The following is a 17,669-nucleotide window of genomic DNA, read 5'->3' on the forward strand; positions in this document are numbered from 1 at the left end:
TTTATTATTTAATAATATTTTAGTTTTGTTTTCTATTTTACAGCAAGCCGGAAGCAGCTACAAAAGCTTTTGAAATCAAATTAAAATGTAAAGATTAAATAAAATTGTTGCTTTATTTTGTTATTTCATTATTTTGTGCTGTGTTAAACGTCACACCGACACAATAACAGGTCAAATGACGACTCTCCAGCTTTTCATTATAGAGGATGACCACAGGTACCTCTCCGGGAATTATTGCAGGCATGTTCGTGTATCTTGGTAGAACCACTGACCTTCTGTAAGCCAGTTTGTTCGTTTCCTTGTATTGTACTACATGGATTGCTAAACGATTCAATATGTAAAACAGTAATTCGTCTTACACTACTGTTCGGCCAAACTGGGTTTGAATTGATCTAAACATAAGTCATGCTGTTTGCTAAACGCACTGCAAACACAAACGATTATACATATGACGTTACAAAGTTTTGACGGTAGGAAGTAACGCACTCTCGGCTAACAAATACAACATGTACATGACCACAGAACGAGCATTAATATACGTGGAAATGAGAGGAACTCTGAATCACAACCTGTAAAACATAATCAAACATTGTAAAAGAAGTTCATTAGGAAGTAAAGAACACCACCAAACAAAATAATAGCTGATAGGATTTGATCGAGCCAGTTTATATGAGGGTATATGAGAGGCAACACTCTTCGCACCACTAACACGGGTTTAAAGGGAACTCTCTCGTATAACAAGATTGAATGGATTTTATGCTCCCAGTATTGAGTTCAAGTACTGCTATTGCAGGTTACTTAAATAATCATTAGAAATCCTTAGGCAGCATATAGAGCGCAACCAGCAACACGAGAGGTAAGGCAATACAAGTTGAAACATACAACCGGCTGAACTCTATTTAATGGATTATATGTATAATAATAACAACGAGTCCTGCTAGAAGGAATCGACATTTGAAACTGAAATCTGGCGAAGGTAATCAAATTCATAAAAGTTCATTCGTAAAACATAAAACCCACATTTTCCTCATGTCTTCTGTGTTTAAATGTAAATATCTATGTTTTAGTTATCTGGGGCTCGTGTATGTCGAATCATAATTCAAACCATTGTCCAAAATATCTATCTATATATTATCATAGTTCGTATTGAATTACCTCGAGCGTTTTACCATTTTTGTTTCCCCAAAAGCATCTGCTTAATTTTATTAACACCATCATTAATTCACGCTTTAAAATAAGGGAAATGAGGCAGTTTGTGTAAGTAAAGGTTCAGGCAATATATATATATATATATATATATATATATATATATATATATAAAAGAAAAACATCCAATGGGTTTCCTCTATATGTATATATAAATGTGCACGTGTAATGAGTACCCGTTCGAGTGCCGACAAGATACATGAACTGTTTTTATATCATACAATAAATGTTTCCTATATATATAATTCTTGATAACTACAGTTTTAAAAAGTATTCTAGAAAAATTGAATCTAAGATATTGTAGTTCTGCAGTCAATATTGAATTATGGTCATATAATTTATCGCAATTAGTACTTTCTGTCATATCAATAAATTCCTTTTATACAACTTTATTTATTTTAGCGCATAATGCTACAAAACCTAATGTCAGCATCAATTGTCAAGAAATTACTTTTGTTAAAGTATTTTAGAGAAATTTGTTAAAACTGAAAAATGGTAATGACACTATAATGGCACCTGGAACGTGGCTATTTTTATTGCAGAACTATTGACTTTGGTAGATAAAACAATTAGTAATTTGAGAAAAAAATACCTTTTATTATAACAGTACCTCTAAATGAACATTTCTTCAAAATAAATTATTCGAGCAAATGTCGACAAATGTGAAAATTGTTTTTAAGTTTATCGATACCCGACTTGCGGCTGAAGGGCAGGTGTCCTGACAAGAATCAGCAAGATTTAAATATTGTGGACTTTTTTATCGTATTACGGCTGTTTGAGATTTACATAAAAGTCTACTTGTACACATAATATTAAAATCATTTACTTTGTCCCGAGAAAGCGGTCTTGGTGTGCAGCTTATTTCGAAATATTACAGGGGTATATTTATTTAGTTAACGCAGCAGTAAATCTTGTCCTAAACTGCTCATAACTTCAATGAATTGCTTTGCATGAACCATAGCTATGTGTATAGGGTACGCCTTTCGCACGAATATTTTATTGTGTAGTAATGTCCCTCCTGCATAGTATTTTAGAACTGAATGCTATGTTTTGTGCTTTTATATGGGTATAAACCACATTTAGACTTAATATAATAATTTTACATTTAATGTGGAAAAAAGTGATGGTTCCTTAAAACACTCTGGGAATGGCTCTGTGAAGTTTATTCAATGGATCACTAAAGTGTTTTGCTTATATTGTGAACTGGACTAATTTGTTTGATTAAGCGATAAGAAACGAGTGAAGATACGTAATTAAATGTCTTATATGCATAATACCCATTTGCCCGAATTGCACGTTTTATATGAGAAATACGCGATTGAAATCAGAAATGGTGTATTTTCCGTTTATGACCACCGTCGTCAAAGTAAACAGAGGGTAGGGTATAACATGTACAACTGTATTCTTTTCCGGTCTGATGCCAGCGGCGGCGGAAATACGCATGGCTGTCAATCCAGAGGTCCGGAGTTCGTCTCACCCAACCAAGAAGGCAGTGCTAGTTCTTCCAACGAAACTAAGGAAAGGAAAACGTATATCTGTAGTATATGCCCGGAGACTAAACATAATATGATAATTGGGTAGCATTTTATAAGTGACAGTGCGAATTGTCCATGTTAAGTTACAATGCGAATTGTCCATTTTTCCCCCTTTTCTTGAACACATGAGTTTTGTAAACAAAAACTCACATGATCATCTTTTATCTACTAGTATACGAGTTTTAATCTTTTCTTAAAAACTTCGGTCGAAATGTTATTTTAGAGAATTTTAATAATGGTCAAATCTATATATGTCTGCTTCAGAAATATGTACTCTCTCATTATATTCTCAAAACAATTTCACAAAACATATGTACATGTCCTATTTCTGTAAGTACATTGTCCCATTAAAAAACTCTGTAGCTGAATAAAGCACAGGAGGGTGGCATACTAGTTGAAAATCACAGAAGTACACATTTTGGGGTTTTGTATTGTTTTCTTTTTTCATTTCTTTATTTTGCTTTTGTGTTGCTTTTGTCATTGAAAGTTTTTCTTCTTCGTTTTTCCCCATTGTTCGATAGCAAACCGTCATTAATAATTTATATGAACATCATTTGGAAGCATAAAATCCAAAACAAATTAATTGTAGATTTTTTTGACTGGGTCTTTTCACGTCAGGCTATGTAATGAGCAACTCGACACATTACGAGTTCTTAGAATCCTCGTAAACGGAATTCTATTTCACTGAAAATTAAATGGACGCAATCATTCTAAAGGACAAGAAATATGGCAAAGCTAAGTTTAATATACAACACTGTAGAGTTCAGTTTTAAAATACGAGCTTACCAAGTAGAGCCAATAAAACTTTAAAAACTTCTAAAAAGTAAAACATTTCTGCCAAATGGATACTCAATACATTAACAAAGAAGAACAAAGACGTCAGCGTGTTTCGATCTTTAATCAATATTGAGGGAATCTGATTTTATCACCATGAACCGCCCATAAAATTAAGGAACAAGTTATGGACAAAAAACAACAACAACAAAAATCAACCGGTAAACGAGATTCTATGGCTAAAGCAATAGCAAGTGTAACTACAACTATTTATCCGCCGTGGACCAAAAAATCAAATTACCATCTTCGCATGTCACTGCATGCAGTCAAACCTATTAACTCACCATTTCATTGAAAATGGGTTATCACTGTCAGAATAATTGGTATATTTGATTTAAAAAATAATATATCTCATCCAGTGATTTGTCGTTGAATAAATCATTGTTTGGAGTTCAGATGCGAAGGAATTATATCACGAGGGCGCAGCCCGAGTGATATAATAATACGCATCTGAACGACAATGATTTATTCAAGAGCAAATCACTAAATGAGATATATTATTTCGATTCTAACACGTTACCAAGGATTTTTAAGTACATCCTTGACGACATTCATTAAATATTTGCCCGTTTTCAATCGGTTTCTTTTCCAGCGCGCCGCTATGCCGTTTGACGCCATGACGTAATAATTGTGACGTCATAACAGTGATTTGTTGTATAATAATTCACTGTTTTCTGCCTTCTTTGTTTAATAGGAAAATGAATCGGATCGTGTTAGAATGTTTGTTTGTTTCGGGTTTAACGCCGTTTTTCAACAGTACTTCAGTCATATTGATAACGTAACGCATAAGCACAGATAGTGCCTGACTCCCTTTTTAAGCTAGCATTGCTATAATTATTGTTGAATTGCTGTAAATAATAGGATTTGGACAATTATGGACGTTTTGTGTTAATTTCAGTGTAAGCAGGATCCCAGCATCACAGGTCGGCATTAAATCTCCCGCATTGAGGATACGCACGCATTAAATGTACACTATTAAACCTATGTTAAACCTAACCATAACCTTTTAGTCAGTATATAGTACACTCAATACGTTTAATGTTGACGCAGCATCACACATTATGTTATATACGATAGTTCAATGAAATTATTATCGTATCGGATATAACAATGTTAGTGGGTGTTAACCACCTTATGTGTTTTATAACTTTCGCGGGTAAACACGTGAAATTCGTGCATATCTCAGGCTTTTATATAGATGTTTCGCGGGTTTTCTTCACTCGAGACTAATATTTGGCAGAAAACGCATCGTTGTTTTGTTATCATATACTCCCCTGCCACCCACCCATCCTGATAAATATATTTTATTACAGAATGTCTTATTCAGAATGCTGTAACAGTTCAAGAAATTGAATGTTTTGTTTTATAGATAATTGTCATTTCTATAGAGTCAATGGAGATGTGGCGAATTCAAGCAGTGTATCATAAGAACATTGCAATTACATTGTGTACACGGATTTTAATCAGTTAACATATAGTTTCAGTGCCAAAGGACCACTTGATGATGCCAATATCACAATGCCAGTGGACCATGAAGATTAATTATCGAACGGATTGGCTGAAATTGCACTGTATAAAAACGTACTGCCAAATAATAAGTCTTATTCCTATTTCTGTCTTTTGTTGTTATTGTTATAGCAGATAAGATAATAATTAATTTACTCTCGATAACAGAGAGCCAGTAAAGGGAACCAACTATTTGTTAAAGCAAGTACCCGTTGTAAAATACTATGTACAAGTTTGGACCAATCAGATATAAGTTCTATAAAAGCACCAATCAAAGCTCACGTCTGCTAAAGTACAAATAGGTAGATGGACGACAGAGAGATCATTCTGTATCCAGCAATAGAAGAAGAGACATCGAGGATTCAACTAATAATTAATCCCAGTACCTCGAGTTATTGCCACTACACTGTCATGGCGGATAAATTATTAAAAAGAAAACGTTTGAAGTTCATAGACTAAGAGTTGCAGAATTTCAACTAGGTTTTGAGCTATAGGGCCAGCGCATAGGAGTTTTACCTTAAAGGTCGTTGAATGCTATAGACGATAACAAATATAGGCTGAGCACCTGAAAGCTAAGACAGAGACCCAGAGTTTGGTAATCTACTGAGATAGTAGGAGATTTCAAGCTTAAAGACGAGGTTCAGCGTTGTTGGCGAAGTACAGCCAAGGTATCGGGTTATATCTATATGATAGTTAAATGCTACATTGTGATAGCGTATAAGCGCTGAGCATCCAGGAGCCAGGGCAAACATACAGAGTTGCAGCTTCAATTAAAAGGACATCTATGCGGTAAGACTCGTATGTTGTTGATTCAAAGACATTGTCTGACGGGAACTTCAACAAAAAGACCAGTCAAGTACAGTATCTCCAACCTATAGGAGTTTGATCTGCTTATCGTTAATTGAAGATTGTTAGTTTGAAACATTTAGTAATTTGCCTGATCCTTGAAATTATTTAGCTCCAAATAGAAATCATTTACGAATCATTGGTACACGAATCATTTAGGCAAGGTAGCCAGAGGAAAACTCTATATATGAGATATTTGCTCTCACTAGCTTTACGTTTTAACAAAGGACATTCTACATCGTTTGTCAGCTTGTTTAAGACATAGTCACCTTAGCGACTGGACCCATTTCATTGTTCAAGATACTAAAAAGGCGTAGGCACTTCCCTAGGTCATATAACTCGTATACTGACAATCACATCCTCATTTAATTAATGGCACAAATCGTCTTTTCCTCATCAAGAATTGAAAACAAATACCTTGCGGATCATCGTTTTCACGCCAGGAAGACAGCTGTATCTGTAATTTCCGGTAAATAATAGGGATACCTATGTTTCATTGTTTAAATTGTCTGTAAAATGTTTCAAAATGCGAATTTATGTTGAGGGTGACTATTCTGAAGAAATGTAATCTCCATTTCACCAATAACTCATTTTGTTGTTTGCCTTTTACACTCAGTTAAAGCATTTAAGCATGTTTTTAGTTCATCACAGATCAAATGACTTATTTTTTATTTGAATCGAACTGATGAAACCTTCTGTGTAGAAAAGAATTTTTAAAGTGTACCAAGTGACAGGCACACACCTATATATATTTCAACTTATATAATGAAAAATTGTGCAATGATTTCTATAAATAGAAACAGTCGACTTTGTTATAAATAAGGTCAGTAAACAGTCAGTGATATGCTATCTTTAATTTTGTCTTCATTGTCCAGGAACAATATTAAGCATTTATTCGAAAGAAGACATGTCGGTCTTAATTTCAAAAAATGTTTATTTGAAAGTTTTCATCTTTGTTACATGCCTCGTCTATTCCAATGCACAAACAGATGGTGAGTTGTTTTTTCTCTCTCAGAAAACTAGCTTTATTTAACATTCACTTTCTGTCTTAAACATATTACTTTTGAGCAGTTGATTCATAAATATTTCAGCTGACCAATTCTCACAGTCTTTGATATGATAAAGCAATTTTACTCGAAGAACAGTTGCTATAGCAAAGATTATAAAATGATGATGATGATAATGATGATGACAATGACATCTAGGAAGATGATGACCAAGATAATTGTGATAACTGTTGTAATGATGATGACGGTAATGACGACGACCATGATGATGATGACGACGACGACGTCATGACAGTTATGATGATAATGATGGTGATGATGATGATTAATCATGATCTCTTTATTGCCAGACTGTGGACATAGTAAGGCGGACATAGTTTTTCTTCTCGATGCTTCTACGAGCGAGGGTGAAAACAATTTCAGAAAACAATTAGATTTTGTAGGAAACTTTACAAATGCCCATGCAATAGGTAAGAGAGCTTATGATTTTTCAAATGTACCAAAATATCATAAGATATATTAAAGAAAGTCATAATCTTAAAACTTGAGGTTCATTCTACTTTCTAGTTGCCATACCTTTGCAACGAAGCATAGCCATAATTCACCTTTAATAGAAAATGTTTAGCAGATAACGAGTTTCTAGCAAAAAGCATAACGGAGACGAAATCATCAGTGCAATTGTTATGTGCGTGAAATTAGCCAGAGCAGCCAGAGTAGCCAGAGTGGCCAGAGTTCAGCCAGAGTTTAGCCAGAGTAGCCAGAGTTCAGCCAGAGTTTAGCCAGAGTAGCCAGAGTTCAGCCAGAGTTTAGCCAGAGTAGCCAGTGTTCAGCCAGAGTTTAGCCAGAGTAGCCAGAGAAGTCAGAACTCTGACTAGCCAGAGTAGCCAGAGTTCAGCCAGAGAAGTCATAACTCTGGTTACTCTGGCTGGCCAGAGTTGCTAGAGTTAGCCAGAGTTCAGCCAGAGAAATAATCATAACTCTGGTTACTCTGCCTGGCCAGAGTAGCCAGAGTTCAGCCAGAGAAGTCATAACTGGTTACTCTGCCTGGCCAGAGTAGCCAGAGTTCAGCAAGAAAAGCCAGAGTTTCTAGGATGTTAAAATGTTCTGGCTACTCTGGTCAGCCATAGTATCCGGAATAGCCCGAGTCGCCTGGATTTTATTTGCTTTGGTTAGTCTGGCTGGCCAGAGTAGCCAGAGTTTCTAGGATTTTGAGAGTAGCCAGAGTAACCTGGTTCACAAAACATTTTCCGTCTTAGCTGAATTTGATTATAAAACTTAATATGTTATTTCTATCTAAATAGCGTGCTTAAACTGAATTTCAAGTTAATTAATATTTTCAAGTGGCTATTTAGAGTAGTCAGAGTAGCCAGAACTCTTGTTACTCTGGCTGGCTGGCCATGATTTCATTTGCTCTGGCTACTCTGGCTAGCCAGAACAGCCATAATTTCCGGGATGGCCATTGGTACTAGCTACCCTGCTAATCAGAAATAGCCAAAGAAAATACAGTAAAACCTGTTGCCAGAGTAGCCAGAGTAATCAGAACTCTGGTTACTGTTGCTGTCCAGGACAGCCTATTTCATAATTTTTACATAGTCTGGCTACTTTGGCTGGCCAGAGTAACCAGGAATAACTGAAATGCGCACGGGTTCTGGTTACTCTGGCTTGCCAGAACAGCCAGAGAAAATACAGACAAACATGTAAACTAGAGCCATTTTTAAAATGTATGACCCTTTTTCATAAAAATCATATTATACATGATTAGGTTGCACTAACTGTTTGTATATAATTATAATGTAAATAAAAAGTTAGACCTGTTGCGTGTTGTGTGTGTGGTATATGAAGGCTGAAATTCACAAAGATTAAAGCGAACAGGTCTTTATATTTCTGGTAGATTGAAAATCTTTAAAACAAGCCTAAAAATATCAAATAAAATAACAACAACAACAACAACAACAAAGAAACAGTAAGACGGCATGATTTTCGAACCAAGTTAAGAGTAACACGAATCAGAAAATGACATTTTCAAAAAAATAAAAGAAAATAAAATAAACGGGTATATGCAAAGGCTATTTGTTTATATACATTGTAAATAATGCTTAGGCAGGGATATAAATTAGCAGGGGCCCAGTAGTCCATGGCCCCTAGATTTTGGGCTGGGCCCCTAAACTGTTGGAGAAAATGACCATATATCTAATGTTAAACATTCATTTGACAGTCTGGATCCATAAATAAAAATAGCTAATTTATACCCCTGTTAGATATGTTTTCTTTTTATAAGTTGTAATTTTACAAAGTAGCCTGCCTACCACGAAGGGTAGATACGACGAAGCGACACCGATCCATCCTGGACCTTCAGTACTTATATGGCTGTATGCCATACCACACTGGACTGTGATTTAGCGCAGTGCGACCTGGCTGTCATGGTCTTTTGTTTTGCATTGACCCTTTCTGGATCTTATTCATGGCATATTTTATCTCCAGTGTATTGTCTCATATCTTTCTGTTGAAAAAAAAATGGCACCAAATTGAAAGTAAAAAACACATGTACCTGAAAATAAATATGCTATTAAGATAGAAATGACATATTAAGTTTTATAATTAAACTTGGCTAAGACTGAAAATATTTTGCGAACATGGTACCTGGTTACTCTGGCTACACTGGCTACTCTGGCTACTCTGGCTGACCAGAGTAGCCAGAACATGTTAAAATCCTAGAAACTCTAGCTACTCTGGCTGAACTCTGGCTACTCTGTTAGAAACAGCCAGAGTAACCAGAGCAAATGATATCCTGGTGACTCGGGCTACTGTGGCTACTTTGGCTGACCAGAGTAGCCAGAACATGTTAAAAATCTAGAAACTCTGCCTACCCTGGTTGAATTCTGGCTACTCTGGCCAGCCAGAGTAACCAGAGTTCCGGATACTGGATGAACTCTGTTAACTCTTGTTGAACTCTGGCTACTCTGGCCAGCAAGAGTAACTAACCAGAGTTCTGACTACTCTTGCTGAACTCTGTCTACTCTGGCCAGCCAGAGTAACAAGAATTCCGGCTACTCCGGCTGAACTCTGACTACTCTGGCCAACCAGAGTAACCAGAGCTATGACTTCTCTGGCTGAACTCTGGCTACTCTGGCCAGCCAGAGTAACCAGAGTTATGACTTCTCTGGCTGAACTCTGGCTGAACTCTGGCTGATCTTTGGCTACTCTGGCCAGTCTGAGTAACCAGAGTTCTGACTTCTCTGGCTGAACTCTGGCTAGCCAGAGTAACCAGAGTTCTGACTTCTCTGGCTACTCTGGCTAAACTCTGGCTGAACTCTGGCTACTCTGGCTGCTCTGGCTAATTTCACGCACATGCAATTGTTTCCATATTGTTTGAGAATAGATTCTTTTATGATTTTTCAAATGTACCAAAATATCATGATATATTAAAGAAAGTCATAATCTTAAAACTTGAGGTTCATTCCACTTTCTAATTGCCATACCTTTGCAACGAAGCATAGCCATAAATGTAATGTTGATCTCTGTTTTGTGCAAAGTTTCTTCATAATGCTTTTGATCAAAACTTTGAGGCAACCTTGATGAAAAATCTCCGATCCGCCAGGTTGGAGGTTAAGCAAGGGGGTAAACTCCCCTTATTGTTAGTTATATCCTTTAGTTTTCTGTATATTTCATATTTATTCAGATACCTACCTACCTACCTAGTCCTTGTTGTGCCCAGAGGCACATAGGACAAGAACAGTTGCAGCGTTTCTAGTCCTTGTTTCCGTAATCGTGATGTTTTACAATAAGGGGAGATTACCCCTTGCTCAACCTCCAACCTGGTGTACAGGAGATTTTTCATCAAGGTTGCCTTCCTCTAGAATGGTTGCTTGCCACAGTTAATGAAGCCATTCTATCCAGGTTTTATATCAGAGTTTCCTTCTCCTAGATCAGTTACCTCCCAAGGTTAACGACCCTTATCTAGCCGGCATTTATCCCATGACTGGGACAAGAATGATGAGTGCTAGGGCGTGTCCACGCACCGGTGAGTCTACACACTGCATCTCTTAGACCCTTGCTGTTCCGAGATCCTTTACAGTTTTGCCTAGGATACTAGACCCTAGTTTACCGTATGCTGTCGCTGGGAGGCACTGCAAAGATCTTGATGGTGTAGAGGCTTTGTATTGACAGAAAAGACGCGTTCTGCTCTCTTTTTATCCGTCAAGCTGACTAGCCAGCGGCGGCAGTAGACTTAGAGTTCCTACCACACTAGACGCATACACAATCATGTGGCAAAGCAACCAGCATACATTTATTCAGATATTGATAAATAATTTCAATTTTTTTCGGCTTACACAGGTAAAGATGGATTACAGGTGGGAATAGTAACGTTTTCTACGCAACCCAGAAATCAGTTTAACCTCAACAGATACTCAGATAAAGCATCTCTTCTCAATGCCATACAAAATGTACCATACGCTTTAGGTGAGATGACATTTCTATACAGTACATAGCAAGAGCAAATGTATTGTTGATTTCTGTTTTGTGCAAAGTTTCTTCAAAATGCTTTTGATCAAATTTTGAGGCAGCTCTATATGTAACACCGACTTTAAATAAAATTTGTATCTGTATCTGTTTCAGCCCGAGTCATTTAGCTGATGAAAAAATGCCGTCGCCTCGCTTTATAAGAAACATCATTTAGCTGGTGAAATAATGCCGTCGCCTCGCTTTATAAGAAACATCATTTAGTTGATGAAATATTGCCGGATTCATTGATAAAATAAAAAACAAACCCAATCATTTAGAGCTGTTGAAATAGTGCCGTCTTGATTGATAAAAAGGAACAATATCATTATAAATAAATCTTTTCGGCAGTTCTATGTGATCTCCAATTTGTTCACAGGTGACACGTATACAAACGAGGCACTGAAATATGTCCGACAGAATAGTTTTACGGCCGCTCACGGAGACCGAAGTGGAGTACCAAACATTCTTGTTGTGATGACGGACGGCGAGTCAACTATACCCACGGCAACTGTAACAGAGTCAGCACTGCTACATAAAACGGATATCACAGTACGATATTTCTATATTCATTTTCTAGTGTTTTTACAACAAACGAGTCTACTTTTTGCACAGAGGCCTTACTTTCAACAAGATATATATCAATTATTATATGTATTTATTATCATTCGTAAGCACAAGATTTGCTGATCACTATCTTAACTGTGTAAAGTGGACTTTATCTTACGTAGGTAGTGGCAATTGGGATCGGAAGTCGTATACAGATTACGGAGCTGAACACCATAGCTTCAGACAGACAACATGCATTTACAGTGCCGTCTTTCGACTCCCTACACTCCATTGAAAAGGAGATCCAGAACGTTACTTGTAAGACACTTACATTTTTGCCGTTGGAAAGAAATATTTAAACAATATGTTTTCGTTCATTATTTTTTTTAAATAATATTTGAAATATATCTTTACGATGCCGTCTTTCGAGTTTGTGCGGTTCACTGAAGATATTGTAAACACTTACCTTAAGACAGGAAACATTCAATGATTAATTTTTCATTAATTATGCTTCACTTATATAATATTTGAGCCTTTTACAAAGTGACGTCTTTTGACTCCAAAAGCTATATTGAAAAGAAAATCCAGAGGTGTACTTGTAAGGCACAAATTCAACATTAGGCTGAAAATATGTCGACGTTTCTTTTCTTTGTTGTCAATTACTTTCCGCTAATATTTTTCTTGAAAACAGGCCTTTACAATGCCGACTTTTGACACACTACAGCCTATAGACATTGATATTACAAGGTGAATTTTAAGGGATTCTCAACTTATGGGTAACACTGTAATCATATGGTTTCACTGGCGCACGGATATTAGAAAATCATATTGTAAAATTATTTTCTATTCTATCCCTGCAAATCTTCACTGAATTTGGTTTGTCACGCAATTTCTAATTCTAGAAATAATGATAAAACTAAGGATAACACAACTGCGAAATGACATTATTTTGTCAGCAATTATGACTAAACATTTTTATTTTCAGGTGTCACAGAAAAATCTGGTAAGAATTCTATTTAAACTGTATCCAAAAATTGTCATGACAACTGGCAACTATCGAGTCATCTATGGTTACTCGGTCAAAACTTATTTAAAGCTTGCATTATACTGTATCCCCAACTTTAACTGCATCTTGATACAATGTTTCCTAGTATTGCTTTAGCGCCATGGCTAATTCACCATAAACTTTGTAATGTAAATCATTTATAATTGTGTTACCCTGTTAACTAGTTAAATGTTTTTCTTTGTCAGAAACAACAACCTTACCGACAACTAGCAGCACTACCACCAGCACTACCACCAGCACTACAACCGTCACCACAACTTCAATCCCGTCTACAATAGCAGGTAATGCAACTAGTATTTGCATTTCGTAACAAACTAGTTTTTATTATTTTACATTCTTTTTCTGTTTCAAGTTTCAGTCTAAAACATATGAGCCGCGCCATGAAAAAACCAACATAGTGCGTTTGTGGAGATTTAAAAAATATGAGATTTCTATTACTTTTCTAGCACCCTTTTCATGATAAATACGTTCAAAAGCGCTTTACATATAGCAAACGCAGCCACACAGGGCGCGAAAATCATCCTCTTCTAGTAAAGACACAGAGCGATCTGACCAGAGGGACAGAGCGAGACAAAGCCCCCAGAACAGATAGCGAGAAATCCTTTTTAGAAACAGGCCTGTCCAGCTTACTTAGCCTAGCTCTTTGCGAATAGACAGTCTAGTTCTTTAACGTGCCCGGTATGTAGCACCGATACACGCGAGGCCGTCTTTCCAGGGAAGAACCAGTACAGGCCTCTTAGATTCTTAATAAGGATGATATTGATGATGAAAATTATGATAATAAGGATTATAATGATGATGGTGATATCGCTGATGTGACGATGATAAAGATAATGGTGATAACGGTTGTGATGATGATGATGATGATAATAATGATCATGATGATCATAATGATCATGATGATTAATCATGATATGTTTATTTCTAGACTGCGGACATAGTAAGGCGGACATTGTATTTCTTCTTGATGCTTCTACGAGCGAGGGTGAAAACAATTTCAGAAAACAATTAGATTTTGTAGGAAACTTTACTAAAGCCCATACAATAGGTAAAAGATCTTGTGAGTTTTCAAATGTACTGAAATATGAAAATTATTAAAGACGATCATAATCTGAAAACCTTACATATAAAAATCAAGGTGTATTCAGGTTTTTTCAACGATAATGTTAGTCTTGCAATCCATTTTCTTATTTTCTGGTCATTCCTTGGCAACGAAGCATAAACATATTTCATCTTCAACAGAAAATTTACAAATGATGATGATTCCCAGCAAAAGGCATAAGAAAAGAAGAAAAGAAATCATCAGCACAAGCTATTGTTTCCGTATTGTGCGGGAATCTATTAAGCTCTGTGTCAGTTATATTCTTAAGTTTTCTGAATATTTCTTATCTATTCAGATGCTGATGAACAATTTCAACATTTACTTTTTCGGCTTCCACAGGTAAAGATGGATTACAGGTTGGAATAGTAACGTTCTCTACCCAACCCCGAAATCAGTTTAATCTCAACACATACTCAGATAAAGCATCTCTTCTCAGTGCCATACAAAATGTACCATACGCTTTAGGTGAGATGACATTTCTATACATAGTAGCAACTAATATTGAGTCTCCGGTGTAAAATTCATTTCTGTTTGTGCAATATTTCTTCAAAACGATTTTGAGGTTTCAAGGCAGCCCGAGTCATTTAGCAGATGAAATAATGCTACCTTGCTTGATGAGAAATTTGAAATTGCTAATGAAATATTGCCATCTTAATTGATAAAAGATAAGAATATCATCTAGCAGTTGACATATTGCTGTCTTGACTGATAAAAAAAAAACAAAAAAAAAAAAAAAAACAAACATTTAGCTGAAGAAATACTGCCGTCTTGATTTACAAAAACAATAAGAATATCGTTTTGTTGATGAAAAATTGCCATCTTAATTGATGAAAAGTACCGGTATTATGATAATTATAAATAAATCTTTATCTCTTTTCAATCGGCAATTATATGTGATTACCATTTTGTTCACAGGTGATACGTATACGAACGAGGCACTGAAATATGTCCGACAGAATAGTTTTACGGCTGCTCACGGAGACCGGAGTGGAGTACCAAACATTCTTGTTGTGATGACGGACGGCGAGTCAACTATACCCACGGCAACTGTAACGGAATCAGCACTGCTACATAAAACTGATATCACAGTACGATATTTGTATATTCATTTTCTAGTTCTTTTACAACAACAAAAATCTAATTTTTGCACAGAGGCCTTACTGTCGTCAAGAGGGATATTCATTATTATATGCAACTATTATTATTATTTCAAGTTTAGCTGATCACTCTCTTAACTATGTAAAGTAAAACGTATTTACATCGTAATGGAATATAGGTTGTGGCAATTGGGATCGGAAGTCGTATACAGATTAAGGAGTTGAACACCATAGCTTCAGACAGACAACATGCCTTTACAGTGGCGTCTTTCGACTCCCTACAATCCATTGAAAATGAAATCCGGAACGTTACCTGTAAGACTCTTTCATACTTATCATTTGAAGAAAATTTCTAAACGATATGCTTTCATAAATTATTTTCTGCCTATATATCATGTGAAAATAGTCTTTAAGATGGCGTATTTCGACTCTTTTCGGTTCATTGATGGGTCACTTATATAGACACTTTAAATACTTACCATTAGAGAGGAAACATTTAAACGATGAATTCGTCATTAATTGGTTTCCGCCGTCTTTGGACTTCCTCCAGCTCATTGAAAAAAGAAATTCATAGTTTACTTGAAAGATAAATGTATCATTCAACAGAAGAAAAAAAAAGATTATTTTGTCTTAATTAATTGTTTTACGCTTACGTAAAACTTGGAAAAAAGGCCTTTACAGTGCCGTGTTTCGCCAGCCCATTGGCATTATTTCATACTTATCAGTAACACTGTAGTCATTTGGTTTCGTCGGTGCACGGATATTAGAAAATCATGCTTTGAAAATAATTTTTAATTCTATTCATGTTAATCTCTCTGCATTTGGTTTGCCACGTAAGTTTGAATTCTATGAAATAATGATGATGACATGACACAATTGCGAACATGGTTTTATTTTGTCGGCTATTGAAATCATGACTAAACATTTTTATTTCCAGGTGTTACAGAGAAATTAGGTAAGAACTGATGTTGTTTAAATTGTATCTAAAACTATCATGACTACAGAGTATTGTCGAGTCATCTGTGGCTACTTGAGCAAAACTTATTTAAAGTGTGCATCATTCCCCGCCCCCTCCCCCCCCCCCCCCCCCCACACACACTTTAAATGTGTCTTGATACAACGTTTTCCAAAGTTCTTTTAGCACCGTGTACAATTCAATATTGTAATGTTAATTATACCTAATGTGTTACCTGGTTAAATAGTTTTATTTTCATTCTCAGAAACGACAACTTTACCTACAACAAGCACTACTACCACCAGCACTACAATTGTCACCACAATTTCAATCCCTCCAACAATTGCAGGTAATGTAATAACATGCTAATGTATTTGCAGTTTGTAACAAATTTGTGATAAATTATGTTTTTGTTGTTTATTTATTTTGTTGTTGTTGTTGTTTTATTTGTTTCTATACTGTATTTCAACTTTTCCTGATATATTACTTTATATTTAAAGTATTGCTTAGATAATTATACCATTATTTGGCTAGAACCAGAAAAAGGTCGATCATGATTTTCAAATTAATGTCGACAGAAGCGGCATACTGAAATTATAAATACATTGTAAGCAATTAATGATTTGGCTTTAATATACAGAATGTGCTCATAACAAGGCTGACATTGTATTCCTCTTGGATTCCTCCATCAGTGAAGGAGACGAGAACTTTAAAAAGCAATTAGACTTTGTTGGTAATTTCACAAAGGACAAGGAAATTGGTATTTTTTTCTATTTACCTGTCTGCATTTTGGGCCTAAAGAAAGTCATAAACTGTTTGTATTCTTTGTAATAAATTTTCGGGCTTTCAGTTAAAGAAGATTATTATTTGCATATTAGATATCTCAGATTATTTTTAATTACGTAAAGTGTAACGTCATAATTTGTTGTTTTCTTATTCTTCCTTTAATGTGCGTGAAGTTAGCCTGAGCAGCCAGAGTAGCCAGGGTTAAGCCAGAGTAGCCAGAGTTCAGCCAGAGTTCAGCCAGAGTTTAGCCAGAGTAGCCAGAGAAGTCAGAACTCTGGTTACTCTGGCTAGCCAGAGTAGCCAGAGTTCAGCCAGAGAAGTCATAACTCTAGTTACTCTGGCTGGCCAGAGTAGCCAGAGTTCAGCCAGAGAAGTCATAACTCTGGTTACTCTGGCTGACCAGAGTAGCCAGAGTTCAGCCAGAGAAGTCATAACTCTGGTTACTCTGGCTGGCAAGAGTAGTCAAAACTCTGGTTAGTTACTCTGGCTGGCCAGAGTAGCCAGAGTTCAGCAAGAGTAACCAGAGTTCATCCAGTATCCAGAACTCTGGCTGGCCAGAGTAGCCAGAATTCAACCAGAGTAGGCGGAGCTTCTAGATTCTTAACATGTTCTGGCTACTCTGGTCAGCCAAAGTAGCCACAGTAGCCCGCGTCACCAGGATATCATTTGCTCTGGTTACT

At 36.2% G+C, this 17,669-nt stretch overlaps 1 protein-coding gene across 1 annotated transcript in view; it reads left to right on the plus strand.

The window, feature by feature from the left end:
• LOC123522948 (collagen alpha-3(VI) chain-like) overlaps positions 1-17,669 on the plus strand; it is a 62,294-nt gene that overhangs the window by 21,359 nt on the left and 23,266 nt on the right. Inside the window, exons 26-39 of the mRNA XM_053545124.1 lie at positions 6,786-6,919; positions 7,285-7,404; positions 11,270-11,395; positions 11,814-11,986; positions 12,166-12,301; positions 12,969-12,986; positions 13,235-13,330; positions 13,978-14,097; positions 14,491-14,616; positions 15,067-15,239; positions 15,428-15,563; positions 16,186-16,203; positions 16,469-16,552; positions 16,844-16,963. Of these exons, the coding sequence (XP_053401099.1) occupies positions 6,786-6,919; positions 7,285-7,404; positions 11,270-11,395; positions 11,814-11,986; positions 12,166-12,301; positions 12,969-12,986; positions 13,235-13,330; positions 13,978-14,097; positions 14,491-14,616; positions 15,067-15,239; positions 15,428-15,563; positions 16,186-16,203; positions 16,469-16,552; positions 16,844-16,963 (1,580 nt within the window). The remainder of the gene's footprint in view (positions 1-6,785; positions 6,920-7,284; positions 7,405-11,269; positions 11,396-11,813; positions 11,987-12,165; positions 12,302-12,968; positions 12,987-13,234; positions 13,331-13,977; positions 14,098-14,490; positions 14,617-15,066; positions 15,240-15,427; positions 15,564-16,185; positions 16,204-16,468; positions 16,553-16,843; positions 16,964-17,669) is intronic.

This window comes from Mercenaria mercenaria, chromosome 1 (assembly GCF_021730395.1).
Source record: "Mercenaria mercenaria strain notata chromosome 1, MADL_Memer_1, whole genome shotgun sequence".
Taxonomy (NCBI): Eukaryota; Metazoa; Mollusca; class Bivalvia; order Venerida; family Veneridae; genus Mercenaria; species Mercenaria mercenaria.